This window comes from Calidris pugnax, unplaced genomic scaffold (genome assembly GCF_001431845.1).
Source record: "Calidris pugnax isolate Ruff unplaced genomic scaffold, ASM143184v1 scaffold172, whole genome shotgun sequence".
NCBI classification, from domain to species: domain Eukaryota; kingdom Metazoa; phylum Chordata; class Aves; order Charadriiformes; family Scolopacidae; genus Calidris; species Calidris pugnax.
The window spans coordinates 517,745-533,002 of NW_015090897.1; the positions used below are offsets into that span (position 1 = coordinate 517,745).

The 15,258-nt window shown below is 41.5% G+C and overlaps 1 protein-coding gene across 1 annotated transcript in view; it reads left to right on the forward strand.

The window, feature by feature from the left end:
* GALNTL6 (polypeptide N-acetylgalactosaminyltransferase-like 6) overlaps positions 1-15,258 on the forward strand; it is a 327,656-nt gene that overhangs the window by 119,330 nt on the left and 193,068 nt on the right. The window contains exon 2 of the mRNA XM_014948400.1: positions 210-318. Within this exon, the coding sequence (XP_014803886.1) occupies positions 210-318 (109 nt within the window). The remainder of the gene's footprint in view (positions 1-209; positions 319-15,258) is intronic.

Below are 15,258 nucleotides of genomic sequence, written 5' to 3' on the forward strand. Positions count from 1 at the left end.
ACATTAAGTGTGAGTTGTTGGACGTGCTTTGATTAACTGTTTGTAGGTGCTAAAATTCATGTTTTTCTCCCACTATTTAGAAAAATAGCTTCATGAAGCGCCACTATTTGTATTGGATAAAAGGACTGTTATTATTTGCCTGAGCCATATAATAAGTGTTGCTCTGTAACCACGCAAACCGTCCCTCTGTGTGTTTCCTGTTTCCACAGACACTTCCCTTGGGGCTGGGAGATGGGCAGCTCTTCACCTGGACTGATGGCCTGAAGAGGAAGGACTGGCACGATTATGAGAGCATTCAGAAGGATGCCATGCGTTCAGGTATACAGAACTACAAATTTAACTGGTTTATTCATTCTTTCTCCGTATGGCTGTTTTTTCTCTTTAGTCACCGCGAAAGCATTCCTAGCAGTTTTTTTTTTTTGATTGCTGCATGTCACAAGGACATAATGTTCTGAACGGAGGGGTCAGACCAAGCATAAATACCTTGTCTCTGAAAATAGCCACATGAAAATAAAGATGATGTGTTTCATGCTAATAGCTGTATAACGATTGTACAAGGAAACAGGCAAAAACATTAGTAACAAAATTTTTTTGGGGTTGAAACCAGTTGTTATTCTGTGTTGGTGTTGGCTTCCAAGGAGACATATGTTACAGCTGAAGTGGAGTTGTCCGTAACTCAGGGGCTAAAGTCTGGGTCCACGAGCTGTGGCTGTCAGGAGCACCCAAGGTTATGTTAGAAACAGACTTTGGCCCTTTTGCCATTGTCAAACCCCAATCCTTTACTCTGGCTGAAGCTACTTCACTGACAGCCTAAAGTCATTTGATCATGGGAGCAAATTGTATTTGCGGATGTACTGAAGGACCCTTTATTACAGTGAGTAATGTAATTTTAATGCACCTTCACGTGCTCTGTGCCATATGTGCACAGAAAGGTTTGTCCTCCTCTTCCCGTTCGAACAGCGTGTTCAGATTTGAATCTTTCTTTTATAATGTAATTTACAACTATTCAACATAAGAAGAATTAAATTTAAAGGAAGGGAAACAGCAGTTGAAATGCACCTTAATCAGTGTCTGAGAGTCATTATTTTACAAAGGCCAATCTACTGTTATAAAATAAATTCTGCTGTCTTGATCCCGCTGTCAGAAGACAGCCAACACCTCCCCCAGAATATCTCTAGAACTGAATCCAGTTGACAGATCCATAACATTTGGAAGTACTTAGTTTTGCAGGGACCTGAACCAGTAAAATATTTCAAGTGTAGGTTAATTTTATAAGCTGTTTTTCCCTTTTTCTTTTGAATCTTTTTGATCACTAACTTTAAAAAAATTACCCTTCCCTCCCACATGTGCTTGGGAGGAAATAAGTTGGGGGGGGAATAAAGTTATTCTGGGCATCTCAGGAGTTGTGTTCACAATTAATTGTGTTCCAGATTGCCAAGTGTAAAATGACTGTAAGTAAGGGAGAGAGGCAGCAGGTACGTAGGAACATACGTGGGGAACAGCACGTGTGTTCTCGTTAGAATGGACTTTCTTGAGGGCTGGGCACTGACGCTTTGGCAATGCACCTTTGATTCCTGAATATGCAGTGTGGACCCCGTGTGTTTTGGGAAATAAACAGTAATCCTGCTGGTTACCTGAGCTACAGCGTTGCCCACCTAATGCAGGCTCTTGCATGGAGTCAGCTAAGTCGTTATGTAGCGTTGTAATTCCCAGGCCTACTCCTAACATCGTAACTGCAGTAGAATGGGGATATTTTTTCCGGTAAACTTCTATTCTTGGTAAGATATTCTGAGTTCAATTTGATATTTTTATTGGCTTCCTTGTGATAGTGTTTGCTGAGTTTGACCATTTAAGAAATCTTTTTTTAATGATTTCTATCCATCATTATTGTTCCTTAGATTAAAATAACTTTTAATGACTTTTTCCTTGGAAAATCCCAATGTATTGATACAAATGCAAAGCTAGAGTATTTCAGTGCGCTCACTCTTTTGGGACATACTGTATAATTTCTGTCCCTAATAACCAAACAAAGTGTAGCTGAAATCAACTTTCAGTTAAAAATCAATCTGAAGGCATGAAAACAGCACCAGTGAAAGGGCTTCTCAGGACATGTCAGAAAAGGCTGTCAATGCTCGTTACACACAAAGGGAGCAAGGAGTGAAAGCTTTGGAATTCAGTTCAGCTGTTTCTCTGTAAAGCTTACCATTTCCTAAGCACTTACAATGGGAATTTCATAAATGTAATTATGGAGAGCTGCTAATTTCTCCATGGCTAATTCTTCTTTTTTAAGGCCAAATACTTTCATCTCCTTTTATTCCACTAGATTAAAAACTGATGTTCCTCAATTGGAGTGGTCTCCCCTCATTGGAAATCATTCTGTTCTTTTAAGGCTAAAGAGAAAAGCTATTGGCAGGACACGCAGAAAAATTTCTATTGATCTCGAATGTTGTAGCTCCTCTTTTTTGGCTCTGAAATTACCAGAGATCTTGCACGTCAATGCTGAAGTGAGCTCGTGGTAGTTTTTTGTTTTGTGGGGCTTCGCTGGGCCAGCTGAGGTTCGAATGCAGGTTTATGGTGTTTCTGCTGTTAGTTTACCTCCTGCTGACATGATGGTGGTTCTTGAGAAGGGCTGACGTGAATAATGGGCCTGTGGTATGAACTCATTGGGGGTGTTTCTTGGGATGAGGTGCTTCCCTTTGGAAAATACAGATCTTGTGTGTTAAGAACAGGAGAAGCACATCTGAAGCTGTCTCAGGCCAGATGTGCGTAAGATCACGTCTAGAGTTGGACATCAGATCATCCTGGTTTAGTTTTGGTGCCCTTGTGGATTGTTACTCTGTCCTCTACACAGAAGCAATGTGCTCTTACTGGAGATACATATAGATATGTGTGTGTATGTGGATATTCTACTCCACTGATACCAAGGTTACAGAAGGCAATGAGCTCCTCCAGGAGGGACACCCCTGTCAGGTATCACAGGTGGAATGGCCTGGAGCCAAGGTGCCACTCTGGGAGTCTATAAATTCCAGTATAATTTCCAGTTTTCTCACATATTTAATTTTCTCTGTGACTCGCTTTCCCATTTTTTTCCCCAATTTTTATTTCAAAATCATGCTTTATCTTGGAACTTGATTATTTTTAAATCCCAATTTTTTTTTTTTTTCATTTTTTCTAGAAAATAAGAAATCAGTTATTCATGAGTTGCTTACCTTACCTGTGCAGAACTTCTGAACTCCCAGGGCAGCCAGGTGGGACACAGGGATGGTACTGGTGCAGGTGACTGAGAGATGGGTCTGTCATGCTCCAGACGTTTCCCTGTACTTGTTTGTATTTTTGAAATCTGTTTGTATTGCTGAAGGTTGTTCTTTAAAAAACACCCACACCAAAACATGCCAACAAATCGACAAAAAACCCAAGCTCACTCGTACAGCCAGATTTGCCATCCAATACCTTTTGTCATAGGGATTCCATATTTAAAATTTCTGATTCTGTCTGAAATCTTAATAGTTCTCTGGTGAATATGACAGAATGATTTTGGCAGGTTAATTGCATGGTTTTTGTATGCTGTGGTGTTTAGTCTTGCTTTTTTATTATGAGTTAGGAAAAGCACCAGAAGTACTTCTCTAATGCCAATTAATTTACTGTTCTACTTGCAGCTAATTTCTCTTTTATGAGGTTTTAATGCAATTTCAATATTTTCAGTATCTCTGAGTGGAAATAAAATTTTCCAAAGAGTTCTAAAAATTTGGGTCAGCGAATGTGGATACGGGAATGCAGGGAGGAGGTAGAGGGAAGGTGCTGTTGGGCTGCAAGGAGCACTAATTGCTGTAGTGTTGGTGGAACAGGGATGATGGCCAAGTATTGACAGTTATCCAAGCTCTGAGTTATTCAGTAGCATAAAGGAACATTTCATGACTTATATTAAATATACTGCTCATCAGTGCAGCATAGACACAGTGAAATGACAATTACTTCATTCAGTCATCCCAATAACTTAATTTTTCTCTGATTATTGTTCTGCTATAACCTCAAAACCAGCGACTGGAATACAGAATAAAAAGAATGCAAAAGTTTACCTTAAAAAAACAATGAACAAAATACCCCCCCCAAACCCTTATTGACTAAACAGTTCTGATAGATATTTTAGGAAGAAAAAAAATAGGAGTTTAATAGGAGCCCTTAAGTCAGTCTGATATTACAGTGGTGGGGGCGGGGACAGAATGAGCTGATCAGAGAAGCTGACTGCATTGGACCTGATGGGTCTTCACAAGAAATTGGTCGAGGAACTGATAAAGTGACTGCCAAGGTGCTGCTGTCAGTACGTTGACAGTTGGGCCATTTTTCTCATGTTCACTAATAAGATCTCAGAGGCACTGTGTGACCCCAGGGCTATCCCAGCAGCTCTTGGGCCATTTCAATAGCCTTTCTTCCTCTAGTTGTGTATTTAAATAGCACGGGGAAGCCTGATGTGGAATGAGGGTTTTAATTCTTTCCTATATTCAGCATTGTCTTTACCTCTCTGCTCCTGCAAACTGTTATTTTGAGCGTGAGAAGGGGAGTTTAAAGATCCTGACCTTTCGGTCCCCGGTGCGGGAGTTTGGTACAGATCAGCTCTCTGAGCAGACGGTGTGTTCTGTGGTTCCACAAACGAGCTCTCCCACTGATTAGCTCTATAAACAACCTCAGCACAAGCACGGAAGAAGCGAGCTGTGTGTGTCTGTGATGAGAATGGAAATAGAATAAAACGCTGTTCTTGGGGTGGAATGTTAAAAGGAGGCAAAGAATCATGCTTTTGTGCAACAATGGAAAGCAGTGAACCCCTGAGATTTGACTTCTGTGTCGCCCAAAGCAATTGTGCATATTGGTGATTTTTATTTTTTTTTCCATCGCTTCTGCTCAAGGATTTTTGAGAATAGAGTGCGTTAGAATCATTCACCCAAAGTTCTGTGGTTAGTCCTTGTCATTTTGAACAGCGCCCTGCGTTACTTATCCCACATTTCAGATGGGATTATACACTGGGAATTCTGCGAGCATTATATATTAAAGAAATTCACTGAATTTGATTTAGGCTTCTGAACGCGCAATTCCTTTGGAAGGAATTTGAGAACTTGCAGTATAATTGGATGTGTCGTGGCAGCCAAGGTCTCAATAAACAGTCATAATCTAATTGTTTGTAGCATTAATCATGAATATGCTTCACACGGTTTGCAATGTATTGCTTTGTAAAAGGGAAAACCGTTCAGCAGTTTATCTTAATGCAAGTCTGATGTGATTAAAAAGTTTTAAAATGCAATGTTAATCATTGCTTGTCAAGGAGATGGCATACAAAGGATACATAATATAAAAGAGATGGTTACAAGTAATGCAGTTCCGAAAAGTTTCACGTATTAAGACCCATTTGCTCTGTAAATATAAAATGCTGTGGCTGAATGGTGGGGTGTCCCACTAGAACCCGTGGGGTCACTCTGGAGCCAGGAGCCAAGTGCAAATACGGGCATCACACTCCCAAACGTTGATTTGCAAAGGAAGATTTTTCAGTGGTGCCTTCTCCAGAAGTTTGCACTCTGATACCTTGAAAATATGGTTTGGTTTGGTTTGGTTTGTTTTTCACAAGTGCTCAGCAGAGATTTGAGACACTTCTCATGGTTGAAAGTAACTGGATTCTTCCCCTCTTCTTCCCCGCCTTTGATAACTCATCTGTGACACCACTTAAATGTAATTTATACGCTAATTTTTAAGGATTGCTGGAGAGGCCAAGGAAGGGGGGCTAGAGTTTGATAATAGATCCCTTTGACAATAGATCCCTTTGACTCATATCACTTAGAGCACTGGAAATGATCTCCTGTCCCCTTTGCACCGGGCAACGGCGTGGTCATTTTACCACCACAGGCAGAAAGAAAATTGTATTTCCAGTCACCCAGCAAGAAATGGCTGTGACTACACCCTAAACCAATGATACACACTCTAGCTTGTAAGTGATGTCCACGTTTCAAGAAATGCCTGGATTTCACAATTCCTAAAAGCACCCAATAAATTGTACCTGTTTTCCTGTCATAGCTTTTTTTCTTTTGAGGGTAAGAGTTAAGTTTGCAAATACAACAGTCTGGTGTACTTATCTATGTGCAGTTTATGAATTAAATATGCGTAAGGTGACTTTCCTTTCTTCTTCTTCCTCTTCTCATTAAACAAGCTGACAGAGGAAAATTATTGGGCTGGTGAAGCCATTTGCCTGACACCCAATCAATAGACGTGAAAAGGCAGAGATATATGATTGGTTTGCTATAATTTGCCTTGCAGACACTAGCTCATGGGATGATGCTCTGCAATCACTGCTCCTCGGCTTTTTGGCTGTGTTGCCCGCCCTCTGTGCTGGCAGTGGGGTGGTCTCTGGGAGAATCCATCCTCCTTCTAACAGAAATAAAGCAAAAACAACAAAAAAAACCAAAAACAAACAAACCGACATTTCTAGGAGTAGCATTTTGTTCTGCCAACTCGTGTGAAAGTTCTGCTGTCTGCAAGCTGGAAACAACCTTTTTTTTTTTTTTAAGGCAATCTTAACTCAAAGGGCTGTGGGTTGAAATGTGAATGGTAAGTCTTGCCAGGAAATTTGATGGGAAAAGAAACTTACTTTAATGCTCAGATTAAAATAAAAAATAATCAAGATACATTTTAAATTGGTATTATTGGTATTCTTAAAGCATGGAGACAGTGTTGCTCTTGATATTTGTCGGTTAATTTACTCTTCAAAGAGGTTTATATTTTTATATTTTCAAGTGATGCCCCTGTCCTCCCAGGTGGGATCTCCTGCCCTTTTGAGGAGAACCTGTTTGGATACTTCCCATCATTCCACAGGGATTATTTTAGTTGAGAGACTAGTCTAAATTTTATATTGTCACACAAAAATTAAAGGAAACCTCTAAATAAATAACAGGTTCATTTATTTGTTTTTTCAGTCTACTTTGTTCCCAGCTTTTACTGAAGCAGCTGTACTGGGAAGGAGTCCAAGCTTGGTGAGCTTCAGAAAGGAGAGTGAAAGCTGTGAGCTGTTAAAGTTCTAGAGGGCTGACATTTTAATTAGCTGCTATTAATCAGTAAGTTAAGCAAGTTACGAACATACTGCCACTTCAGCATGGTATTTAAATGACTTTCTTTCCCCAGCCTATACAATCATCACATTTTTTTTTTAAAGTTTGTAACAAACTGTGATGCAGAGCACATTTTCATCTGTTTTTTTTTCTGAGAAACCTGAAGCTTAACGTGGGAATCATGAGACCCTGAGCATTTCTTGGCAATGCCACGTACTCAAGTAACATTTTTTTTTCGTTTTGTATGTATTTTATTTAGCAGATAATAATTACACAGCTCAAAAAGCTAATAAGCATACCGAGAAAAGGACAGGTTCTTGGCTGCAGCTCTTCAGAGCTCTCACCTGAGGGGAGCTTCATCTCACGGGTGTGAGAGCCCAGTTCAGGACCTGCATCCCCTTTTTGAGCAGGTCCTTTAATGACCATCCTTCATGATCTCTCCAGATGCCTGGGGAAGAACAGTGGGTGTTTTCACATATTTCTTGGTCAATTGATAGAAACGAAAGGGAAAAGAAGGGAAGGAATCGATTGGAAAGTTTCTCATTGCTTAGTGTGAAACCCGAATGTACTGCGGAGGGATGGGGTTTTGTTCAGTTGTTTATTTTTAGCAGAGTCTCTTAAAGGCACGTTAAAGGATAAATTCTTTCAATAAGCTTAAGTGTATTTCGTGCCTTTTCAAGGACCATCTGGATGATGAACCTATTGTAAAGGAAGAGAGCTCATTACTGGCGATTTCTGTCAGCGACGAGTCTGAGTTTAGCAAAAGCATCATGGAAAGTTTTGGAAAATGTATTCTGAAAATATGACTAAAATGCGAAAATCAAGATTCAGTAATTAGAATGTATATCAAAAATGGAAAACATTTTGAAATGCCAGTTGTAACCTTATACAGAAAGCCTTCTTCTATGTGGAGCATCAGTTCTTAATCCAGTCCTCTCATAATTTCTCTCAATTATAATAATACACAGTGAGGCTTTTAACTATTTTAAAGAATTTGAAAAGTTTGTTATTTCAGAAAGTACAGGAAAAATTAAATTAAACATGCAGAATCACTTTCTCTAAGTGAAAGCCTATAAAATGAATGCAGAGATGAATTAATGGCAAAACAGACAAGCTGAGTGTGTGCTTTCCTCTGGAAAATATGGGGAACAATGAATTCTTTTTGGTTTTCTTTTGTTTTTTTTTTTTTACTGCACCATGCAATTTAGCATTTTTTAATTTTTCTCAGTGAGAAATTTTTGGGAGTTGCTGCAATATACATCTGAAATGAGAGCTGGGTGTGCGTGAGGCTCCGGGGGGGAACATGTGTAACTTTTTCCGCCTATGATAAAAGGAGAAAGTATTGTTTTGGTTCTCAAACAGGATTTTCAACTTGGATGTCTATCCTTTGGCAATGTTAGTTAAGTTTTGTCATTTATGTAAGGTTTTGAAGAACAGAGACTGTAATTTTAAAAGTTTGGGTTTTAAAACACATTTTTGATTTGCTGCTTTTAACCCAGACATCAACAAAATGAAAGAAATTCAGCAAATACTTTTGGCTGAATCCAAACATCAGTTTTGAGCATATTAACTTTTTCAGAAAAGTTCTCAATGGGCATATGGGGATTCCTGCAGAATGATGCACAAATGTGGGCCGTGGGCTAAATATTTAGTTGTGTTCTGTAGGTGATGAGTTATCCTTCTGAATAGAAAATATTTTTAACTAATCAGTGGGAAATCTGTTCAGCTTGTGGCTGGAGGTGATTTGTTGAGTCTCCACATCTGCCTCTGCTGGATTCCACAGCAGAGAGTGCCTAGAGGTTCCAGCTGGGCAGTGGCTGGGCAGCGCGGCAGGGCCACTGGACACACCAGGGCTTGTGGTGTCCAGGCACTTGTCAGAACAGCAATGGGACCCATTCACCAATCACAATTTTGCCAATCACTACCTTCGCTGGAGCTAGTGTAGGTTGAATTCATGAAAAAAAAAAAATAAAAAAAAATTAAAGAACACCTATGACTAGATCTGTTCCAGGGAACATCCTGGTTGTGTTGGGATGCAGCAAAGGGCACATGTTACAGTACCTCTGGGAATGAGGGGGAAAAGAGGGGGAGGGAGAAGTCCTGTGTTAATTACAGCTGGTAATTAGGTAATAAGGTAATACTACCTTAGTATTTTGTATTCCTGGGCTGGCTGAAACTGTACCCAGGCCAACTGTAATTCTGCATTAACTCCGTGGATCTGTTTAGTCCCTGTATATACCATGTTAGCAACACTTTAGTTTCAGCTTTTCCAGATCAGCTTGGACACAGGCATTAATTATAGAGGAGCCACTGGTACTAGAGACTATTAGGATGCCATTCCTGATGCAGTTTGTGTGAACTCCATTTATTTAAGCACTGAAACAAACATCGTAGCACCATTAGTAGATGTTTTCTCGGGTAATCTTGTTCCACAGTAGATGTGTCTTACCCTAGCAGGTCGTTCTGTTACTAAAGCAAACCGTGCAGCCCTGTCTGTGCTCGAGCTCTGCTCCTCACACCCTCGCTCACTCCCCCTTTGGCTCTGATTAATGAGCTGCAGCCAGACCGTTCTTGTGTTAAGTGAAAGGAGCGTTCTGGCGGCTGTGGCTTTGGTGATAAGTAGTTGGAGTTAGGGGAGATGTGCTGTGCATGCCTTGGCTCAGCCCAGAACACTGCTGAAGGTGCTGCTGCTCCGCGGCGTGACAGAGCAGCTCCTGTCAGACACCACGGCTCGCTGCCCGTCCTGCTCGGACACTGCCACCTCCTAAATACACCGGCCAGGCCAAACAGCATCCTCTTTCTCTCTCTCTTTCTTTTTTCCCTACACTTATCAAAGGGGGGAAGGGGCTAGAATGAGTCTTTCTGCCCACCAAGCCATTGCAGTACTGCCAGCAAGTGTGAAAGCCACTGATTTTTTTTTAAAAAATTCTAACTTATTTTTGAGAAGTGTTTGTTCAAGCCTTCAGGCAATTTGCTTTTCAGAGTTCGTGTGCAGTCACCCTTCTGCTGAAACACAGCAGTGACACTGGTTAACCTCATGATGGGTACTGAAAAATCACTGCCCCCCACACACTGTATTTTCACTCGGCAATGCATATGTTGGAAATTCAGAGGCTGCACGTTTTGTGTTTCCAATGGATGAGAAAGGTGAGGGATACACTAATGTTCATTAAAGCACAGGCTATAAGATTCAGGAATTAATTACTGACTGGGAAAATGCACATATTTAAGATAAAGTACAGTGCCTTGATTTAAAATAACGAAAAAGAAATGGCAATGAACAGCTGCTGCGGTTTCTCGCTCCACTCGCTCTGTGCTTCGGTCTCCTGCTCACCACCAGCCCCCTCTGCTCACCTTCCCCTGCCCCACCGCAGGGTCCACCGCAGCCCTGGCTGTCCTTCCAGCTTTTAAGTAGAGCACGTGAAGTACTACTGTGTCCTTTTGGCTTCTCCCACTTCATGGGCTCAAAAAACTCTGGTGCCGTTTTCTGCCTGCAGGCTGACACGGAAGGGCTAGTCTTGGAGTAACGTGGAGTCAGCCCAGGCCTGGTGAGTCTAGGGAAATCTGGAAATTATGTTGAATGAAATAAAAAAGCAGTACTTTACAATTATTTTTTTTTCACATAAATTTTTTTCATATGCATTTCTTTTTACAGAAATGCTCCTCAGACTTAGTAAGACCACATATGTAAAATAAGTACCTTTGAGAGGTTCCCATTTGTCCTTCCTGTCTCCTCTCCAGGAGATGCTCGTCCTTTACCTGCCTCCTCCCCAGCAGGGGATGTTTGTGAGGGATGGGGACACATCCCCGCTCTAAGGAGAGGTCTCTCTTCTGTTTGAGCATTTTTCTCTCCTGGGAATGAGAAGCCAGCACCACCCTGAGGACGCAGCTCCAGCACAATATCAGTGTGCCCTCTTACATTTTTTAAGGAGCACGCTCTTCTCTCTTCTGTCGTCTTTTTTCTGTTGTTGGGGTTTGGTTTTATTTCCATTCTGGGTGTGAGCAGGCAGCCAAATAAGAAAATTTAAAGTAATATCTTTTTCTCCCTTTTCCTCCCAACCCGTGCTATTTGTATAAAGCCAGTCCTGAAGAGAGAAGCCATTTAGTTCCTGTGTCTCCTGCCGCCCCTGGCGTTACCCCAGCAGCAATCTGGGAAGGACAGGGCCTCGTGGTTGCTCCCAGTGACCTTTCTATAGCACTTACTGGGGACTGCAGGGTCCTTGGATAGAAATCTGATATAAACTACTGACACCTGAAGGGTAATCAAGAATTTGAATGTTTTCTACCAGAGGACTGAAGTGAATTTTGGATTGTTTGTTTTCTGTAGTAGTTTGATACTGAAATGGTAATAAATAAAATTTGATATATATGTATAAAGATATTATTTATTTGTGCTTGAAAATGTATTGTTTAGGATTTTCTTGACAGAGTTTTATTTTTCCCAATTGCATAAATAAGATTTGATTATGACTGTGTCTGCAATGCTAAGGAAAAGCCTTTTATATTGCCTCAGACTTTGACAGTTATCTAATAAATAATTAAAGGTATTGTAAATCTTGCTGCAATGGCTTTCTAAGCTGTTACTAGAGAGAGTAGCAAAAAAACCCAAACCAATAGATATTTTTGATCCTGTTTCCATTGATGTAAAATCAATTAAGTTGCTTTCCTATAAATTAGGCTCATGAAGTTGTACAACTAGTGGGATGCTCTGAGAAGTCTGGGAGAAGTAGAAGAGAATTGCGATAAATATTTCAGTTTCTGATACAAGTTTTATTGACTCTGAGGAAAAATACAATTATCCCCAGTCCTCCTTCTCTTTCTCATGGAGTTCATGGAAATTTTAGATTGGGATCACCCTCTATAGATGACCAGAGTTGTATCCATTGTCTCTCTGAGGCAGGCTACCGTTTCTTTCTTGACTGTTTATGGATTCCACAGTTCCCTGGGTCCCCCATCCCATTATTTCACTGCTCATATGCTTAGAAAAATGTTCTCATTTTCTATCTGAAATGCCATAGCACATATATATATATGCATACACATACATTTTTTACTACTTGGATAGACTTACGTGATATGAAGGCAGTTACTTTCATGTGAGGCATGTGCAGGTTTAATTTTCTCTCTCCATAACAAACAGGGAAAGAAAATTCCTTCATACATTTATTGAATGAAAGTTTTCATACCTTTTAGCAGAAATTAATATAAACATGCAAAACCACAAAATGCGTATGTTCAAAGCAAGCAGTTCCTTTCCTGCTATGAAAGGAGAAAGTGATGAAACAACTCCCTCTTCCCCCTTATTTCCCAAGGACTAATCTGCACTAGTCCCTGACTTGACTCTTGAACTAATTTTAGATAAAAAACTGTTTACCCATATGTCTTCTAAAGGTTGCAAAATACAGAATTTTCAGACAGGATGCGAACTCCACCAAGTGTAGATATTCCAGGAAAAGCTGAGGCTTTTACTGTCAGAAGAGAAGAGAAATGCTGTTTGGCGCAAACGGCCTCTCTGTTGAAGATAATTTAACCAATATTTTAGGGGACGTGCTGCCCCCACCACCCTGTCTGTGGGGATAAGAAGCGAGGAGGAGGAACGTTATTTGGTTTGTTCTCAAATGGAAATCCCCTTCCCCAAAGAGCAGAAGGGGGTGGCAGTCTGAACTGATGATGTGTCATACTTATTAATCAAAATAGGCACAGCACAAGTACCCGGTGTCCAGCCGTGCCCGAGGGGAGCTCAGGAGTGATGTGGAGAGACCCCAGGTTGCTGTCAGCAGAGTTGGCCTCTGACTTGGCCGGTTGGTCTCTGGCTCCCGTATCAGGGAGCACGAAAGGTCGTTGTGTGGGAGTTTAGGTGGAAGATGATGTCTGACTCGATGTTTTTATTCAGCTCATGATCTTTGTTCCCCCTTTTACTTCTTGCATTGTTTGTTTAAGCTAGATTTGTGACTGCATTCATTTTGGATTTGTGTTCCTCTGCCTACCCATGCTAAGAAATACAATCACTTGCTCCCCATGGGACTTCTTATCTCTAGGATAATAGTAGAGATATCTTCTCCCCCCTGAGAACTTTCACTATGGGCTCCGAGTTTATGTGTGATATGCACAGCCAACATTGTACAGATTCTGGATGGAATATTTAGGGGTTGAAGAAAAAATTCCTAATATACTTTAAAAAACAGTAGAATTACCTTATCCAAAATAATCAGATACACTGTAAGTAAGAAGACATGGTGCTCCTCAGCGGTCAGCACTGGCACCAGTGCTGTTCAGTGACTTTGTTGGTGACATGGACAGTGGTTTGGGTGCACCCTCAACTGGTTTGCCAATGACACCAAGTTGTGTGGGGTGGTCAACACACCAGAGGGAAGGGATGCCATCCAGAGGGACCTGGACAGGCTGGAGAGTTGGGACCATGCAAACCTCAGGGGGTCCAACCAGACCAAGTGCAAGGTCCTGCACCTGGGTCAGGGCAATCCCCACCACAAATCCAGGCTGGGCAGAGAGTGCCTGGAGAGCAGCCCAGTCCCTCAAGGGGCTCCAGGAGAGATGGGGAGGGACTCTGGATCAGGGAGGGGAGCGATGGGATGAGGGGAAAGGGTTTGACACTGAAAGAGGGGAGATGGAGCTGAGATGGGGGGAAGAACTTGTTTGGTGTGAGGGGGGTGAGAGCCTGGCCCAGGTTGGCCAGAGAAGCTGTGGCTGCCCCATCCCTGGAGGGGTTCAAGGGCAGGTTGGAGGGAGCTTGGAGCAACCTGGTCTGGTGGGAGGTGTCCCTGCCCAGGGCAGGGGGTGGCACTGGGGGGGCTGTAAGGTCCCTTCCCACCCAAACCATTCTGTGTTCTGTGACTTGTAGGCTCATATATTAAAATAAGCGCCTTTTATTTAGTAAACATCTAGCATGTGGAGAATTCTTATTTCCTAATACAAATGTTACTGGATTAAAAGATGCTTGAATGCTTGAATTAAAGGGTGTGCTTAAATATTTTTGCGAATTATAGGATTGACTTGATGTGACTGTGAAGTCTTGCCTGAGTAAACTAATAGTAGTGAGTATAAACACTGAATAATTCAGATTTGGACACAGTTCTTCCCCACAGACGCTGAGTGGCTTATGTTCTTTATCCACTTAGTTTCCTGTGTTAAGATGTCAAGCAGTCTCTTAGCTTCCTTTGACTTATATGGCGAAGCCAATCTTTTTACCATGTCTACTGAATTATAAATATTGTTCATCTGAATTATAAAACAAACCCCCAAAAGAAAACCCCAAAGACCCTGAAACCAGAACGTGTTGTGCTGTGGTTTGTTGTTTATCATTTTTAGCAAGATCCCCTATCCATCGCGTGTGGCAGTAGTGCAGAACTCCTACTGCGTGTTCAAATTGATTCACTGCTAATGTATTTTGCCAACAATACCCTTGTTTTCTTCAAAATTATCATACCTGGCAACAGTACCAACATGGCTTATCCAGAGCGTTATTCTGTTACACGTTTGTACTGAGTATACAGAATGTTTTTTTATTTTCTTGTCTCAGCCTCATCCTCTCCCTTTTGTGCCATCTGCTGAACAAGAGGGTTTATTCTCCTTCTGCCGTGTCTGTGTAATAGAAGCAGGAGCTGCTTTAAGTGAGGTGTTCTTGAACTCTCAGTTATCACAGGTTGTCAAGCATAAAACTGAAAGCCTTTAGGGGCAGGTATAGAGTGCCTTGTTTCCTGGGAGACAGTAACATCCCTGGGAGGGGCTAAAAAAGCCTTCCTGGGCATCTGAGATCTGGCCAAGCCGGTGCTTTGTCTGAATGGCTGCAATGTCTTACTTTTCCAGTTTTTAAATCTGAATATCTGTGGAGAAGCATTTTGAGATGGTGCATTAAAACCCTTACAGTACCACAAAGCTAAGCAATGTAGAGATGTCAACTCCAAAACCAGTGTTTTTAGGAAAAAAAACCTATAGTATTTTCAGAGTGTTTCTTACATTGAGTGCTGAGTTAACACTCGGTGTAATTACTCTGTGATCCCAAGGGCTAGGCAGCACTGTAGGAATTACACAGTGCTGTTGGGGTTCCCACACAGTGGAGACTTCTGGTGGGATTTTTGGGGCCAGGCTGAATATATGTGTTGTCCTCAGGCTTTTGGGTTCTTCCCCTCCTTTGTCCCCCCCCCCCCCCCCCCCC